We start from the raw sequence: 19815 nt of genomic DNA on the forward strand, positions 1-19815 counted from the left end.
TTTTATCTATCTATAATTTGTTTGAGTGTCAAACACAAAAGGATTTATTTTAATATTTAAACATTCAAGAGAAAACCAAAACAAAATGAGTTTTGTAATATTAACCCTTTATGACTTGATTGAACCAATTCATTCAGTCGTAAATAAATGAATATAACAGCATAAAGTGGAAATCAATTCAAACACACCTTGTACATATTAGTCAGTATCTGGGTTAATACCATTACCTCCAGATTGCAACTGTCCATTGCTTACAATCAGTATGCTGCCATCTAAAATTAACGAATATTTTTTATCATCTCTATCATAATTCAGGTCATAAAGGGTTAATGTTCGTAATATTGTAATGTTAGTTTTCAGAAAGTAGAAAATGAACTATTGGTTTGCTTTTGACTGCCTAGTAACTCTCTTCCTTTATTTTGTCCTTTAGTCCTCACATTCCATGTGTAATGCTTCTGGCAGAGGGAATAATTGCCATTTTTTTCTTTCAAGTCAGAATCTATCTAAAGCTGAATGTTGCCTAGTTTTTGACCTTGAAGTAGTATTTCTATTTTATATTTTTAGCTCCTTACATCAAGTGGCTTCATCCCTTGTCTTCAGTTTCCATTAAAAAAAAAAAAAATGTTGGTTTCTTGATGTGCCACAGTTTCAGTTAAAATGAGAGTAGGGCGATTTTATTATGAAGCCTGAGATGGAACCAAAAAAAAATGTTTAACAGAAGTGTCAGTCATAGCAGGTGAATCTACAACACCAGGGAATCTTTAAAACCTGCAACGTCATCTCAACAAGAGTTTCTATCGTTGGTTTACTCCAGTTGAATTGAACGGCTTTCTCCTGGAGCACTTTTCACCTGTTTTGTTCTTCGAAAATCTTATCCTTATTTGCCAGTGGAATATTGTTTCATAAACATGGGCTGTCTGCCTTTTTCAGCTCGTTTCTACTCTGCAAATGAATGATTTTTCCTCTCCTTGAAAAGTCCTTTGTTTTGATGCGCTCCTAGGACTGACTTTTACTACAGATCTGAAATAGAAGACTGATATAGAATCTGGATAAATGGTTGAATCATTTTTTAGCTTTTAGATGCGTTTTCCTTGTGAAACTTTCTATATTATATAAAGAGCAAAATGGGCGCGAGTGTTTGTGTGTCCACAAAAGGCTTTTTGCATCAGGATGCTCACGTTGGTTAGATTCTGCAAGAAGTTATTGCATACTTCCCAGATTTTAATATCTTAGATTTGCAAACGGACATATTTAAAAAAAAATTTTTTTTGATCAAACAAAAATTTCCACCGTGCCGTCGGCTCGGTTATTTGTCTTTTTCATATAAATAAAGCGAAGCTAATCAAACGCAAATGCCTGGCTTTCTGGCCAGGTAGTATCTATTCTGTAATTGGTCTTTGGTCAATGTAGAGGAAACCTTCATACTGAGGGACTAATTATTTGGATACTGTCAGTGCCCCCGTTTTTGGGGAGCTGGTCCCCCCCCCCCCACATTAAAAGACCTCGTGTCTAATTTGCTTTCGTGGGAGGTTTAAAAGCAACACTATTTCTGCAAGTCAGCTTTTGTTTTTGATTGAATACGTTAAATTTGACTGCTTTAAACTTCCAGTCGCGTCATGGCGTAGCTGTAAGACGTAGATTTTCTTTCATTTTCTTTTCCACCTTCGCGTCACAGGTTCGAGCCTGTCTGCCTACTACCACTTTTTTTTTTTTTTTTTTTGCTCAACACATACTTCCAAACACTCAGGCAATGCCGGGCACTCAAGCTAGTCTATCTAGAAGAGTTGGATACTCTTTAAAAATATTTTTTCCATTAACATCATTTAAAATTGATTCATAAATCTAGTAGAAGACATTGTTGTTCTTTCTATTGAACATGTTGGATTGCAAACTTGTAAGGATTTTAAAATCTTTTTGCTTATCCTTAGTTACACATGAATATTTATATCGAAGTTTACTATAGTAACCATTGAAATATCTGATCTTTATTGAGTTTATAGTTTTTTAACGATTGGACGGCATGCAGAACCTAGAGAAATTTATATTTTATATAAACTCTGGAATATATAAATCCGGCACAATCACCAGATCACCAAAGTTAAACAATGTTGAGCCTGGCCAGGATAAGTGATTATTTGGGAAGGCTAAGTTCTGTAGGTACCTTCTGGGGAAGGTTGGGTGTGGTGGTGGTGGTGGGGGGCAGCACCCTCACCCCGAAAAAGCTCCTTGCTAAAAAAGCATCTACAAAGTTGTGGATGACTCATGCCCCTCCAGGGGCTCAAGGCTGTGGATCTGGAATGTGTGTGTGTGTATATATATATATATATATATATATATATATATATATATATTTCATTTACTCACATAAAATTAATATACGAAAGTATAGATTTATGCGTAAACTTTCAGTATTTACTTCAAAAGTGCTCAATACGTAGGTAGAGCTAGTTATTTTATAAATTACTATATATATATATATGTGTGTGAGAGAGAGAGAAAAAAAAACCGATGATGTAGATATATACTAATGCATGTAAATTTAATCCTGGATTCAATATGGAAATTAGATCAATTAGATATGCAGGATAAATATGCTCTTTATATTTTGGTCACAATTCTAATGTTATCTAGCACCTTCCCTTCTCTTCTCTCCCGATGAGAAGCATTAGACTTCGAAATACTTAGGTATGAAGAACATATTTATCCTGCCCCCCCCCCTAATTTGTGTAATCTCCTTATTGAATCAACAATTAAATTTATATGCATTAGTATATATTATTATATTGTGATTTAAAATTTTTTTTTTTTCTACCACATTATCCTGATAAGTCTCCTTTTAAAGAATTTCTCTAATTCTTTTTGGCTTCTCCCCCCATATATATACATATATATCAATAAAGAAAATCATGATACAATATATGTGTATAATATATATATATATATATATATATATATACTTGTTTATTGTTATATAAACATGCTCACATCCCGCTGCTACAAATAGCCACTTGTTTCAATCAAACAACAGATATCATCAGGCAGCGACTTGACTATTCAAAAGTTCAATGAATAATGGATTTTTATTTTAGGTAGGAACTCTTTAGAAGTTGGAGTTAAAAAACTTAAAACACAGGACTTTAATTAAATAAAAAAGTAAAAAGGGAGAGGCAATTTAAATAAAGTTAAAAGATTACAATGGGGAGAGAGTGATTGAGAAGAGAAAAAAAAGGAATAGAGACAGAAATAGAGAAAGAAAATAGAGAGAAAACAAAATAGAGAGAAAAAGAAGAGAGAATATATATATATATATATATGATATGGAGAAGAAAAGAAAAAAGATATAAATGGTTATAATAAAGAGAATAAGAACTAGAAGGAAAAGGAAAGAATAATGAGATCTAGTTAAATAGAGAAAGAGAGAGAAAGTAAGAATTTGACAGTATATAGAAAAAGAATTTGACAGTATATAGAAAAAGAAAAAGAAAAAGATCTGCGTGTCAACCAATTTATGAACAATTATACAATTCAGTAATGAAACATATTATTACAAATACAAACAGAAGATACAATCCAAGCGTCAGAAATGAACGTGTCAAAAAAGGCAGTGAATGTATTCAGCTTGCATATTTATCATCTTACATACGTCCACGAGTAAAATCAACACAATTCAAACATACGGATAGTGGATACAAAAACACCCAAATTGAGTTCATAGAACCAACACACCCAAACACAAATACAAATAGAAACCGTAAGAGAAAATGACAACTGAGAAAATATACAGTAGAAGAAAGTTCTTGGAGGCAAGGGTAAAGATGTTTTGCAAAGTTTTTTGGGGGTCCTTGCTGAGTGCAAAGCAGTATCGAAATATTTTGTAAAGAAACAAATAGAAGTTCCTCTGTGAGAAATAGTCTCGGTCCAGATTAAGGTGTTCATTCAAGGAAACATGTTAACGGTGAAGAATTTTAGAATAGTAGAGCTGGCATAAGGGCATAATTAATCGACATTACCTCAACTTTTTTGGTAGAAGAGTTTGGAACACCAATTGATTTTAGGATGTCGTTTTTTGTTCCAAGATTCTCTTGTCTAGAGTGAAAATATGTTCATCCTTGTTTTGATGATGTATAATATATATAATATAATGATGTAGTTAATCCTGATGTCAGATTGCAAATCCCCAAAAAAGACCCAAGTAAAGTATTAATTTCGTTCTTGGATATATAGAAGCTGATTCCAATAGAATTTTCAAATAAAATGTGACAAAGTTTGAGGCTGAAGCAAATAAAATTTTGTGGTAGGACTCGTGCTAAAAAACAATGAACTATAGAAATTCAATAACTGATAGGAACAAAAGATGGGGGAGGAGTCGGGTGGAGAAAGTGCACAGAATGTCAGTGGTAAGGGGAGGTGATTGATTTTAAAGTTTGTCATTTTAGTTAGGGGGAGGAGGAGGATTGGGATAATATTTTTCTCTCTATTTCAAGTGATGCCATTTATATTGGGGGCTATCTGACATGGGTAGTAACTGAGGATTTAATTTTAATTAAAAATATTTGAGGTTAGAGTGGGCAACTCTATGTAAAATTAAAGTTAAAAAGGGGTTTATTTGTAGGGAAGTTTTAATTCTAGATGGAGGGAAGCCCAAGATGAGGTTTTCAGATATTAGGATTGAATTGAGGGGGTGGTGGATACTGATAAATTTCAGTTTAGGCTTTAAGTGAAGAAGAATAAGAGCTATGAGTCTAAGTTGTCATGGGAGGCGTATTGGGGGGAAATTGATGAGTGATGACTATATAAAGAGGATTTATAAGGATATTTTTGTCGTGTAAGCCATGTTTTAGTTTCAGAACAGTTTCTGATGGTTTGGTATTCTATACAAGTCTTAGAGGTGACTGGTTCTCAGTAGACAGTTTTTTTTATTCAGGTTCATAACTTTATAATTTTTGTAACCACAGAGCAAACGATTCTTTCCGTGTTGACACAAAGAAAAACATATTCAAGGTTGCTACAGAAAAGGTATAATTTTTATGGAGCAATTCTGGTTTTTGATTGGTTGGTAGCAGAACGTGAATTTGATTTGTCAGTTCCTAGCAGCATTGTTTATAAATAGAATCTTCCAACTGTGAGGGACAATACCCCCATCAGGCCTCTGATGGGGAAGTTCTTCTAGCGGCTTCGGCTGCAGGGAGACAGGGTAGTGGTACTCGTCAAGGATCCGTTCTTGACACTTAGCCCAACAGGTGAGGGGCCCTGAACCGTCCAGCACCTGTCGGACTGAGGTACGCTGCCTGTGTAATACCTAGGAGGTCCACCCTCCCAGGCCTTGCCACTGCGCTTTCCGGTGGAGTAAGTTCATTGCTTACTGCCTGAGGCGCCCCTACCGGGGAATGCCAACGGGGTTACTTAGGCAATTTTTACAATTGCAGGAGTGCCCCTCCTTTAGGGGAGCCTTCTGGATTCCCACTTTCCGGCCTTGTGCCACATTTTGCCGAGGTGGGCGGCAAATAAATAACTACCCCCCTTATTAGTCAAAAATATTACCACATATTGCATATCAACATAGGTGTGGATAGGTTGAATAGGACAAAGCGGGGGAGAACTATATTCAAGGGTGGTAAGATAATGTTTTGGTGATAATTTTATTCTGTTGTTCTATTAAAAATAAATGTTGTGATAGAGTAAATAGTCCTTACAGCTGAGGTGGAGTGCGGATAATAGGAGAAATAGAGGCTGTATATATGGCAGAATGAGCTAAAAAAAAAAATTTACATCAAGAAGTAATATTTTTTGGTCTATGCCAAAATCTCATCTTGTCGATGTAAGCCTCCCCCTTTCCCCCAAAATCTATTCATGTGAACGAAAAACCAAAACAAAATTGAAATATTCCAATGGTTTCTATAATACAATTGATTCAGATTTTATTTAATTCCTTTATTTATGTTTTTTTTTTTTTTTTTTTTTTTTTTTAACCCATTTTTTTTAAGCTTTTCAGAATCTGAAGAATGCATCATTATTTTTTGTTTTTGTTGCAAGATTGTTCATCTTCCCGTTTCCTTCTCCCAGGTGCCATTCTCCTACCTTAGTAAGCAGGTCACTGATGACATGTGGCCTGAAATCAAGCAAATTCATTCTACCATTGCACCACTGCATATTGCTGCACCCTATGGTTCTCTGCAAAGGTACAACCAAGCAGTAATTTTGAAAAAAAAAAACAACAAAAAACAAACTAGCATAGTTGACGTGTTCGCAGCAGGCGTAGATTGTTTATACTAATACGTAGTTTTCTTAATCGCATTATTTAATTGCGTGCTGTTTTTTTAATTGAAATTTTTCTTGTGTCGAATATTTGTTATTTTCTGCAAATAAAAATATCATTGATGGTCGGGGAGGGTCAATAAACAAAACAAATCTAAGAGTGTAGATACAGCTTGTAACTAAAACTTGGGAAATGCTTCAATATATGTGTAGGTTAAATAGTGCGACCATTTTTTACAAAACTTTTTAGAAAAATGGTTTCCATCATTAAATCACAATTATGCAAATTTATGCAACTATTAATTTGAAACTGAATAAAACACCTGCAATAAACTGCTTATTCCAAATTGAATCGCCCAGTGGTTGCCCTTGTTTCCTGACTAGGGCAATGAACGCCATTTTTTCCTGCTCCCGCCACACCCTCATCCCTCTAAACTGGACACTGTGGGGTGCTTCAGTACCATATATGCCGGTACAGTAAGATTGGGCTGACTTTTGTCTGATGGGTTGAGGGTACCGAATTGACAGTTCCTGGCTGCTGTTTCTGACTCTTTGGTAGTGCTTAGAGCGGTTGCTCCATCAACAGCTGTATAATATCAGGATGTTTGTAATGCCATGTCGCACATGGAAAGGGACCTTGCACTCATCCTCTGTGGATTTTCCTGAGGCCACAATTCTATAGGTGAGGAGACAGCTGACGGTCTATTTGTATTGCATGTCTGATATTCTGCACAATAAAATGAAATGACAGTTCAATCTAAAATTATGCTTAAACCAGGACCAAACTTGAAGAAAACTAACCTGCCTTCTCCCATGAGGCTTGCATTTACGAGTATCTGGGGGCTTAGAACTAACTTAGATGATGTTGAATCATTTCTCCTCGTAAACACTCCAGATATCTTAGCACCAAGTGAAACTAACCTACACTCCTCCATTCACTCTAACCACTTTAACATGCCTGGTTATCTCCCACTTTGCCATAAGGACTCAGACATATGCACAGGCTTGGAGTCTATATTTGTAACACCCTCCCCCTAATTAGAGAAACAAAACTAGAATCGGATGACCAGGCCTTTATGTGCTTTAGACTAAATATGCAACATAATATTAGATACTTGTATTTTCTCTACTGCTCTCCCTCAACCGAGGATTGTACTCTAATAAACAAAATCTCTGACAGCATAGATATAGCACTCTCCCTCAATACTAGCGCACAAGTACATGTATTTGGTGACTTCAATGTCCACCACAGTAATTGGTTTGAATTCTTTACTTAGACGTAGCTGGTAGCACAACACATAGCTTCTCTATATCTCATTCTCTATTAAAGATGGTTACATTTCTGACACGTTTCCCAGAGCAGCAAGATTAACATGCCTCACTTCTAGATCTTTTTGTGACCACAGTTCCTGGTGATTGTATAACGAATGCCCACAGCCCACTTGGGAATGCTGATCACATTGTGATAATGGTAGAAATCGCCCTTAATTCTCGACCCCAAAATTAAGACCCACTGCTCAAAAGGCTAACTGGGAAGCCATCAGGGATCTTGTCAGAGATGCCCCATAGGGAAATGTCTTTTCTCTTCCAGTTGAACAGTGTGCAAATGAGACCACTGAAGGGTTCAAAACTGCAATTGAAGCACATGTATCCACGTGCAAATTTTATAGCAAGCCCCACTTTCCCCAATGATTTACTTCTACTTGTGCAGCTGCCATTGCTCAAGGGCAGCATGCATACTGCAGATTCAACTGACATAAGTTCAGTTCAAATAGACAGAAGTATATAGAAGCTAGAAGTAAGTGTAAGAGAAATAGTGATAGCTAAGACAGAATACACTGAAACCACCAGAAAACGCATCGAAGCACAGAAATTAGGAACTCGTGATTTTTGGACAACCTACAACAATGTAGTAAATAATGGGCAGTCAACAATTCTCCCACTATCAAACGATCACGAGGTTGTTTGCACGACAACCGAAAAGGCTAATCTGCTCGCCTGTTGGTATGCTTCAAACTCCACATTGGACTCGGCACACCACTCCCTCCCTGACTTTCCTTTGCAGACAGATGCCACACTAGATGACTTGAAAATCACACCTTCCCAGGTACATGGTATCATAAAAAGCCTAGACACCTCAAAAGCATGTGGACCCAATCTCATCTCGGCTGTGCTATTAAAAAAACAAAACAAAAAAAAAAAGGTACTTCTGCTGTTTCTGACTCTTTGGTTGGCGAAAGAACTGACCCCTTAAATTATCGCCCCATTAGCCTTCTCACGCTTTGCTCCAAAATATTTGAGTTCTTAATTAATCAAACTCTAGTCCATCATCTTACAGATGCTAAGCTCCTGACCTCCAATCAATATGGAGTGCCTCATGGGTCTATCCTTGGACCTTGATTATTCTTGATATTCATAAATGACCACTCTGATAATATTATTTCTGAGATGGGTATATTTGCTGATGACACCACTCCCTATAACAGACACGAGAGGAAAAACAAATGAACACATATCTAAGGAAATGGTAGAAACATTAGAGGATGGCACCTGTAGTGAAATGGGGACAAAAATTGATCGTCACATTCAATGCTGCCAAGACCAAGCTGGTTTCCTTCAATAATTACAAGAAACCTTCACTACCTCTAATAGCAATGGCCAAGAACACATTACCCGAAAGTACTTCCTTTAATCTCCTTGGCCTAACGTTTACAGGGAACATGAATTGGAATAAATACATTGAGAGCATTGCTAATGCTGCTGCGAAGAAAGTGGGCTCTCTCTACCATGCTAGAAAACTACTTATGCCTGAAAGTATCCTGTACCTGTATAAGGCCACCATTCGCCCATGTATGGAGTACTGTTGTCACATTTGGTCTGGTGCATCTGCTACTTGTCTCTCACTTCTTGACAGGGTTCAAAAAAGTCGCCAACCTGATAGGTCCTGAACTGTCATCTAAGCTTCAGCCTCTGTCCTATCGATGAGATGTTGCATCCTTCTGCTTGTTCTATAAGTACTTTAACAGTGAATACTCTGCCGAACTATAAGCACTTGTACCTCCTCAGAGATCCCTAGGTGTAAGGAAGCATTCTACTACAATAGTTTCCTCCCCAGAACAGCTAGACTTTGGTACTCCCTTCCAGGATTCTGCTTTCCCAACTGTACTGACATGCAGAAGTTCAAGTGTGATGTGAACAGACATCTTGCTACTCGTCTCCCTTCATAATACCCCTGCAACTTATGTCCCCTATAGTAACCCCCTACTTCAAAGTGGCACTGTGCCTTGTTTGGGGTGAAAATTGAATAAAAAAATTTTTTTTTTTTTTAAATGATATTGGTTTCATCTGGAGACAAACTATCTATAACTGATGTGTACTTTTTTGCACACACTGCATTTGTGTGCATGCTCTCTTTAATCTACTACTGTTTTAGTCTTGAAAGACCTCATCAGGCGATAATATACATCTGATCTTACTTGAGGACAGTCATTTAATGTAAACTGAATAGAAAAAATAGAAAAAAAATAGCAAGAGAAAAAAATGTTGGACTTTTACTTAAGATTTAGTGTCTAGATGTACGATTTTGTTTTTTGTTTAATCCGTTCTAATGAAGGTGTCTTTCAGGAATTATGTCAGAACGCCCACATGTGTTATGTGATTGGAAATAATGTGCCATTTGAAGGCCAATTATGAAAGAGGAAATACATATTTATGGCAACTAAGCTACAGTGGTGTCTACACTTCATTCTCACAGAGAATCGGTCCTGGATATGGCCTAAAACTATATCCGATGGTGAGGCCCCACCTTGCAGGCCTTGGGGAGTGTGGAGCTACCCTTTAATTGCCACTGCTTCCAGGTCCACCCTGACCCGGAGTGGTAGTACCTGTTAGGGTCCCAACTATGGGTTAAATAGAATCTGACTTTAAAAAAAAATATACTCCATTAAAAATCGTTCCTCAAAATAACTAGATTCGGCATTAAATAACCTGAAAAAGGTTGATATGCCGTAAAACAACCAACCAACCACAGAGAATCAGTAAATGCAGAAGATTTTTTTTTTTCTTTTACTCTTCACTTAGCGTGACAATTCTTTGTCGGGATGAAACATGGATGCCTTTGTGTAGCTTAATAAGCATTAATATAGTCCCATACTTTTATATATAATTTAAATAAAATACTGAAAATGCAGTATTACAGAACGTGCAATAAATATCAATATTTATAAGACAATCCCAAGCAGATAAAGAAAGCACAATATGCGAGATAGAGCAATAATATAAGATGGAAATTCTGAGGTAACTTATGTAGAATTGCAACAAAATTATTTGTTTGACAAAGTTGTACAAATAATTACTCCTTTGTCAAAGAATAAATTTTGTGGTAATTCAACATAATTTAACTTAGAATTTCCACTTATATATGAGTTTGCCAAGAAATAACGACTTGGAACAATACCCCAATAAGCAGAGCCCTCACATATACAGCATCTAATATTCCTCAATGGTTACCCATTTAGTAGTGACCAAGCGCAATGCTGCTTAACTTTGGAGATAACAATTTGCTATTTCTATCATTTGCAACATTTTTATCCTAACATTTTGTTTTATTAATTCGTTGGATCAATTCAAAGTTTAGTGTTTGTATTTGCTTGAAAAATGTTTAACCATTTTGCATGGATTCAGACCATTTATAAAATTTATTTGGGTTGTGTGCATTTTTGTAGAAGTTGTCTCCCCTTTGATTTTGGAGACATGATTAAAAAAAAATTTTTTTTAAAAACTTTTTACTAATCATTTCTTCCAGTATTATTTTGTGTAGATTTTTTTTTTTCTGGCAAATTCCTCATTGAACCTGCTCCCCACTTACATAACATCCTCCTCCTGTTTCTCTTGCTTCTGTTTTTTGATTGGCTGCTTGTGTTGTTCTTGTTTGCAGGTACCTTACACTGTCCTTGATGTGAAGAGTAACACTAACCTGAAACCCGAGATTAAAAGTTGGTATAGAACTTTAGACCACTTGCATCTTACTAGTAGTTATGGACTATTCAGAGTGTAAGGCCTGTTTTATTTCCATTTTTTTTTTTATTCCTTTTTTTCTTTTTCCAATTTTTGCCATCTATATAAAAAAAATTTTTAAAGTTATTTTTTAAGGATTTGATATCGCAAACAGAAGAAATTCTTATGTTTCTGATTTTTTTTTTTTTAAATTTTTTTTTTTTAGATGAGGATTGATTATTCGTATTTTGATCCCTTGGACTACTGTTCTCATCTTGAGTATTATTTTTTGTTTCAGTCAATGTGACCTCCGAATTTCTTCAGGTGTATCATGTCGAACTCTGAAAAATTCCTGTTAAATTCTGGAATCTGCACAGAATTTTGAACAGCACCCTTTATTGAATTCATGAGAGTAGCATGCTCTTGTTTTCTCAGCCGTAATTGGGTAGAAGCCCTAAGTAATTCACAATTGTATTTTGAGTGTTGCTCTCACTGAGAATTGAACCTTTAATGTCCTTGGCATGGTAGATATAGTACTCGGTAAAATTCAGTTTTAAAGTTAACATCTGGAGATTGGCGGTTCAATCTTAAGTGCAGGTCACATTCAAAATATAACTGAAGAAAGCAGGTTACATCAACCGAAATGTTGTGAAAATAACACTCAGAAAGAGAACAGTAGTTCGAGAATGCAAATACGAATGTTTGTATCGGCTTAAATGGTATTTACGTCAAACTTTTAAAATATAAAATCTGGTAGAATTATCCAATCTGAAAATAATTTTCATTCCATTTTTTTTTATTTTATTTTTTTCTAAATATAAAATGTTTACAGTTCACAAATTGGTTTTTAATTTTAGAGAGATCCTAAAAAATACTGCTCGACACTAACAACTTTTTAAAAAATATGAAACCATTATACTGTTTTAAATTTGAAGTTTTAATTCAATTGCCACTTGATTTTTATTATGGCATATGTCAATAAATGGTGAAAAATGAAAGGGAAATAATTCAGTTTGCAATATGACACAAGGGAGGTAATTCCCATGATTTTACAAAATGAAAAAGTTTTAGAAAATTACATCAGTTTTAAACTTTGCACTTTCTGCTATAAAATGATTGTATTATGGTACATGCACAGTTTTTGGTGAATTACTGAACAAACGTTATTTGCAAAAACATGAATGGTAAATTAAGAAAATTAATTTATTGAATTAACAAATATTAGTTAATTATTAAAATGTCCTTTTCAAAACAAATATGCAAATACTAGCAGTTCAGCCCGGCTTGGCTCGGGCCCTTCTACTGTTCATAACTTTATGTGCATCTTTTGATTTTAGCGTGCTTGATATAAATCGATTGGCCGCTTATGTTTACTTGAATAAATTTTGATACTTTGAACATTCCAATCAATCGGAATTGATTCCTATTTGAGTCACGTAAATTATTTCAAGTCGAGTGGACTCAATAAAGCGGTTCAAAATGAAAAGAATGATGACTTCTGAATTTTTGAGATGAGGATTGGTTATTTGTATTATTCATCGGACTACTGTTCTCGAGTGATTTTTCATAACGTTTCGGTCGATGTAACCTTTGACCTTCTTCAGGTGTATCTTGTCTAACTTGAGAATGTTTCTGTTGAACTCGGAAATTTGGGTCACTTTTATAATTGAGTTTTCCCAGTACTCTAGTTTTAGAGTACTGTGAAAAATCAATTGTAAAATGTTCAATCCTCAGTGTGAGGGACGTCATGGCTGACGGAACAAGAGCACGCCACCCCCTAGAAGTAAATAAAGGGCTCCGCTCAAAATTCCGTCCAAATTCTCGAGTTCGACAGGATACACCTGGAGACGGTCGGAGGTTACATCAACCGAAATGTTATGAAAATCACACTCAAGATGAGCACAGTAGTCCGATGAGTAATATGAAAATGCTGCAATTCAATAAATTAGTTTTTTTTTTTTTTATCTGACGACAAAACATGTAGGAAGATTCATTGTAAATTAAATTTATTGAATCAACAACAAATATTAGTTAATTATTAAAATGTCCTTTTCAAAACAAATATGCAAATATCAGGAAGATTCATTGAGTGCCCTGTTGGCTTGGAAGCCAGAGGAAAATCTCCAAGACATTTTCTGATAGTGGTGATGAAGCTCATGATGGACTCTGGAGTGGCACGTTACTAATAGACCGAAGCTGTTAAAGTTCCATGTGGCAAGGCATTCTGCTCCAGTTATATCCATGGCAATCGGTTGCAACACAAATCTATCAAAGAACCTATTTTGGCACGTCAACACTATTGGGACAAGATTTTGTAGTTGAGTTTCCAAATAAAAAAAACCCCAAAATAATGGTTTCAACTGATTTTTTGTCAATCCTAATAAGTTACAATGGTAGCTTCCAAATTATGCAGTCGAAATTACCTGAATATTACTGTATTATTAAAAAAAACAACAACTTTAAACGTGTTAGCAGGTGAAAAATTGCCGCCATCTTGTTTAAATCAAAACTGAAAATTACCTCCCTTTTGAACTCCCTTGTGTCTTATGATCACTTTCATCAAATTCTATTTTGTATTTTCTTTAAATTTTTACCTTATAAATTTTCGTAATTTTTGGATATAATCATCTTAAAAATACAGAATTGTTTTCATGTGAAATTCAGTATCGAGATTTCCGAAATCTCGTCTCTATAGTGAAGAAGCACCCCTATTGTTTTCAACATGTCCATGGTTTGTCACTAATTCTGTTACTGACGAGGACACAAAAATGTCAACACAACTCATCCTCTATCTGGAACTCGCTGTTTATAAAGCAAACCTGGTTGGGCTTTTTGCCATCCCTTCTGTCGGTGGACTAGTTTGAGGATCAATGGGAAGCAAGTGATGTCAAGGGCTTTTCAGATGATATTGTTGAGAGCACTATCTAGGAAACGTGCTCTCCTTCATATATGAACGTGTGTGGCTGGTCACTACAATAACAAATGTTTCCATTTACTTGCTTCCTGCCAAAGCAAGATATGGCACCAGGCCTAAAAATGGATTAGCCAGCTTCTCCCTAGGGACACGCTGATTGGGTATAAAAAAAAAGCTAAGAATACACCTGTCGGCTTCAGATGACTGGCAATAAACCAACCTAACCATAAACCAAGAAAATACTTCTGAAGGAGGTGAATGAAGCTTGACCATACCTCTGGTATTGTCAAGGCAGTCACTACCCTGTCTAAGTGCCGAGAGAACGAATCCTTGATGAGGATGGAATGACAAGCCTTCTAGGTTTTGGACTAGTGTCGTCATACAGGGTATTCCAAAAGTCTCTGCACATTTTGACATTGAATATCTCAAACTATTAAAGATATAAAAAAGCACCTCTTCTACCCAGAAAGCTTGTAATCTCGTGTTTCATGGAACGTTCAAAGATGTTTAGTGTGAACACCATTCTTCACACAACGCACATCAAAAGCCGATGGTCCAATTCTTGCCAAATATATTCCAGCATTGCGTTGTCAATGTTTGCAACAGCTTGTTATTTGAGCCTTCAGCTTTTAGCTGGGCATAAGCACACATTGAGATTGTCGGACTAACTTCCTCATCTTGGTTGTTACAGTCAAAACGTTTCGGCCGTTTTGCCCTCCGGCCTTCGTCAGGTGTTTTGTATCGAACTGGGGAACCGTTTGTTAGGAGTCTCGAACCCAACCCTTTATTATTACAGAGGTACCATGTTCGGACTCCAGGTAGGTTCTGGGACATAGTTGCTGATTCTGTTTTGAATGTTACTTTTCACTGCCTTCGTTCAGGATTGAACTCAGCACCTTTGGGTAACTGTAAATTTTGATACAACCTACGACCACTCGGCCATATGTCACATATGGTTATAGACGTATCAAAGTTTGTGACTATAACAACCAAGATGAGGAAGTCAGTCCGACAATCTCAATAAATGAAAACACCTCATCTCAAAAATACAGACAATTAATAAGCACACATCCGTGAATTTACCATGCCATCTCGCTATGAACTTCCTTTCTGGTGGCTCCTTTCCAATTTTTTTTTGCGAAATGCATGTTGAACAAGTATCCGTCATTCAGTTTTTGCAAATTCAAGCACACAAACCTTTTCTGGTTGAATGAACACCATTACTAGATCTGAAAAGAAATATAAAACCTCAATAACCTTACAAAAAACTTAATGCATTTAGCTTTAAAATTGCTTTCATCTTATAAAAAGATATGAAGATTTGAAATGTGCCCAAGACTTTTGGGACATCCTGTATATCGGTAATTCCATGTCAAATCAATGAAACTTTGAAACTCATATACTGGACAGACAAACATTATTGGAAAGTTTTTGATCTGAGGAATCCAAAACAATGGCATCAGATTTCGCTAGAAATGAAGCGTTCTACGTGATTTTATCAAATTTTGGAATTTTACACATCTGCACCAATATGGGGGAGGTGGGTGATGTGGATGATGTAACTTTTTTCTTTTGGACATTCATGCAGACATCCTGAAATGACTCTTAACCAAACATGGTAAAAAGTTCCTGATTTTTTTTTCGCTTTACAGTAACTATTTAAAGTCAGTTTTTTTTTTTTTTTTTTTTTTTTTTTTTAAGGGAATGAGAGCATGCCCCACCCCATTAGAAATTGAACTTTCTTTATTGTTGAGCAGCAACTCTTCACCATTTTTTTTTTTTTTTTTTTTTTTTCAAAAACAAATAATTAAAAAAAAAAATGTCCTTTTTTTCTATCTTGAACTAGTTAGTGTTTGGCATTATTTAACTCATTCTGTGCTTGTCTTATGCTAACATTTCAGGCAAATAAACTCTGATCTTCATCGGGTATCTCTTAGTTTTAATAAAAAAAAAACGACTGCTTGCGTAGTTTAGTAGATAAGTTTCTTGTAAAGGTGATTGTAGAATTCCTATTTGCTTGCCTCCCCAACAAGATCAGGTTTTAAACTGGGGAAAATCCATCTCCCCAAAATGGGGCATTCTGGCTTAGGGCAAAAATAAAATTTGTCTCTGTCTAGAATGACTCTTCCTTCGCTGATGGAAGACAAGAGAAAGTGAGGCATCAGAACAGATGCTGCACTTTGCTCTTTAAGGGAATCAAATCTCAAGGCTGTGAGTTCGATTTCTAGTAATAAAATATAAGAAAAACTGATTACATAAGCAAGACATGGAATAGTTGAGCAAAATTCCTGATCACCTTATGATAAGGACGTACTTGAACAAGGTCCGAGAGTTGTTACCCCTGTTTTCTTTTTGTATTCAGTAAAATTTTGTTTCTTCAAATCTTAGTCCATTTCTGTATCTTTTTTTTTTTTTTTCTAATATAAATTTAGAAACCTTAATCCTTTATTGGGGAGGGGAACAAGAGGAAGGTAAGACTGCACTAACTCCTCACTTGACCTTCTCCTCTCACTCTGATTAACATTAGGGGGATCCTAAGAAATGCTGCTCAGCACTATTTCAAAACAACTTATTATATAAAATAATTTTTTTCATTTAAGAAAAAAAAAAAACTACTGATTTTGTTGATTTAAATGCTTGCTGATGCATTATGGTCCTTTATTTTTCCAAAGAGAGAAAAAAGTTTTCAGTTTTGTAGCAGTGAACATTATTTTTTTTTCGACTATGAACCTATTTCGCACAGACTTCATTTCCAAAATTTTTATTTAAAAAAGAAAAAAAAATTTAATCATATTGCATTAGTAAGTTCGATCGTCAGAATGACGAAGATCAACTAATCATCCTGGAGTTGATGGATGACACACGCTGGGAGTTTAAAACGAAGCTGGTTTGCATAAAGCTAGTCTCATTCTCTCGCCCCAACCAGCCTGATCCAATGGCAGGACGGTTGAGACAGTTGGAGGGCATGTGGCATGCAGGAGCTATCGGAAGTGTTGACATCCTTCTACATACAGTGCCTTGTATTTCTAAATGGTCACCCAGCTGATACTGGCCAGGCTTGAGGTTTTTCAACTTCAGTGATCTAGTGAGAACCAATATGTCAACATGATTACACACACACACACACACACACACACACACACACACACACACACACACACACATCTAGTATAATAACGTCGCATTTCTGTCTGTTCACAATTTGGTTAATATGTACAAAAGGTACACTGTTTCACAAATAGATTTTAATACCAAAAACACTCGTATATACTGTTATAACTGCATTGTTTCTATATCTACTATTTATTTAAAAGGAATCAACATTCAAGTTCTCATTTGCATATTATATTAAAGAAAATCTGTTTTATTAGCTCTAAATTTTTAATAGTAATAGAATTATTTCAAGTATTTTACTTAGAAATATAAAGTTGATTTAATTTACGTTTAATTTAATTATTAGTATAACCAACATCGGCTGTGCTCAAAAATGGAAGTAAGTTTTAATTTAAATTAGGAGTTATTTCCCCTTAAGTTATGAGTAGATCTGTGTTAACAATATTCTTTTCATTCTCGGGTATATATCGGACACAGACACTTTATCAACCGAGAACCACATCTGTCTATATAAAAACATAAGATATTAACGGATATATATTCAAGAGTCAAAACAATGAAAAAAAAATATGCTGTTGTCACAGCCCTAGTTATGAGATCTTATTTCTCTGTTCGAATTTCATACATAAAGATGACTGTTTTATGCTTCCAAAAATCATTTGATGTATCTTAAATAGTGACGAAACCCTCCGCCCACAATGTGTTTTTTTTTTTTTTTTTTTTTTTTAATTTTTATCTGGTAATGTTGGGTATGTACAGCTAATATATATATATATATATTGCATCAGTGTTTAAACGTGAACCAGAATTTGCCGAAAATCCAAAGCAGCCTTTAGAGAGTATAAAATGTTTTTTTTAAATCTAATAGATCCCACTGTCTACTAAACTCCAGCCCCTGTCCCATCAATGTTGCATCCCTGTGCTTGTTTTACAAGTACTACCATGGAATGTGCTCCAATGAACTAGTACACTCTAAACACATGACCGGGCCATATGTGTAGGATGAAAGTTGGTTGCATCCCAAAGGTCAAGGACAGCATGAAATTAGGAAGAAAAGAGAATTCGCAGGTGAGAGAGGATACAGCCCACCACTGCAGCCCTCACCATCGCTTCCACTGACTACACCTGGAACAATTGCCAACAAAGCTGTAAATCTAAAATCGGATTATTGTGTCACAAGACACAGTAGTGAACCAAACTAGGTGCAGAATGCTATTGTCTGAAGAGACAGTTCCCATCTCACTCTAAAGATAAAAACTCTAGATCAACCAGATTAATAGTAAAATCTCATACTCTTACTGTAGAGATTCCAAGATGTTGGAAAGTCTATTTCGGAATGCCCTCCCTGTTCCCAACACACGCAGAATATAAATGTACTGTGCACAACTATCCATTGAATTTTCAGTCTACAAGTCTGGCATCTAATCACAGTAGTCCTTTTACGTCTCGGCTATATGCCTTGTTTGCCATAAATAAAAGTTAAAACAAACACAAAAAATGTGATTTATAATTTTATTTTTTACTTCAAAACCTTAAATGTATTGGTTTTATATAAGAATTAGTTCTTTTGAAATAGTTTCGAGCAGCATTTTTTATTTTTTTAAATAAAAAAAAAAATTAATTTTTTTTAAATTTTTGTATTTTTAGGATTCTGCTAAAGTTAACCATCACTCCTTAAACACCCTTTTGTGTTTTGTCCAATTTTAGATTATTGATAGCTGTCTCAGTATAAATGTGGCCCATTTTTAATTAAAAAAAATTTTTTTTTTAGGGTTTATAGAAAATAGCACAACTTTAACCCTTTCAGTCTCCCTGTCCTATGAATTGGTCACCAAATTTCTAAAATCTATAAGATATAATACTACATTACTGTATAATTAATCCATAGAAAAGAATTCAACTTCTCTCCAAGAATTGTTAGAACCCTCTTAATCCTTTATGGTCTGGTTGAACTTTCAGTCATAAATAAATTAATATAACAGCATAAAGTGGGAATTGATTTATACACGTCTTGTACATATTAGTTCAGTGTCTGGATAAATGCCAGATACCTCCAGATTGCAATCGTCTGTTGCTTACCTTCTGTATGCTGCCATCTAAAATTAACTATTTATTTAATAATTTACATCATAATTCAGATCATAAAGGGTTAAAAATTCTTGTGAAATTTCCTAATATTGTATTCGATGATGTATGAACTTATATATGAAATGAGTCTTGCAATAGAAAGCCACTAACTTATTGCAAAAAGTACAATGTAAGTCTTGGTGTGAAATGTTTTGCCTCTTACCATAATGTGTAAATAGTATCTCGATTGTATAGCCTCTTGATTTCGAAAATATATCACATGTACTCTGTGCCCTATTCGTAGGATAGTTAATATTTTTTTTTTTTTTAAATGAAAATTTTCCTTTCAATTTTAGTTATTTACACCAAGTAAAAAGTTTAGATACCTCGGGATTAAATGGATTAAAATCATCCAAGGAAATGGCAGTCCTATAAATAGGTCACCATTTTTTTTTTTTTTTTTGTTCACT

The 19815-nt window shown here is 35.2% G+C and overlaps 1 protein-coding gene across 3 annotated transcripts in view; it reads left to right on the forward strand.

The window, feature by feature from the left end:
- Positions 1-19815, forward strand: part of LOC145256315 (lipase maturation factor 2-like) — a 178678-nt gene that overhangs the window by 131258 nt on the left and 27605 nt on the right. The window contains exon 12 of one of the 3 annotated variants that reach the window (XM_080115044.1): positions 11192-11307. The exons of 1 other annotated variant lie outside the window; for it this stretch is intronic. In XM_080115044.1, the coding sequence (XP_079971170.1) occupies positions 11192-11307 (116 nt within the window). Of the gene's footprint in view, positions 1-6063; positions 6180-11191; positions 11308-19815 lie in introns of all 3 variants that reach the window. One more of the 3 variants, XM_080115046.1, reaches the window with a different exon arrangement.

This window comes from Euprymna scolopes, chromosome 32, assembly GCF_053919585.1.
Source record: "Euprymna scolopes isolate OS-2025 chromosome 32, ASM5391958v1, whole genome shotgun sequence".
NCBI classification, from domain to species: Eukaryota; Metazoa; Mollusca; class Cephalopoda; order Sepiida; family Sepiolidae; genus Euprymna; species Euprymna scolopes.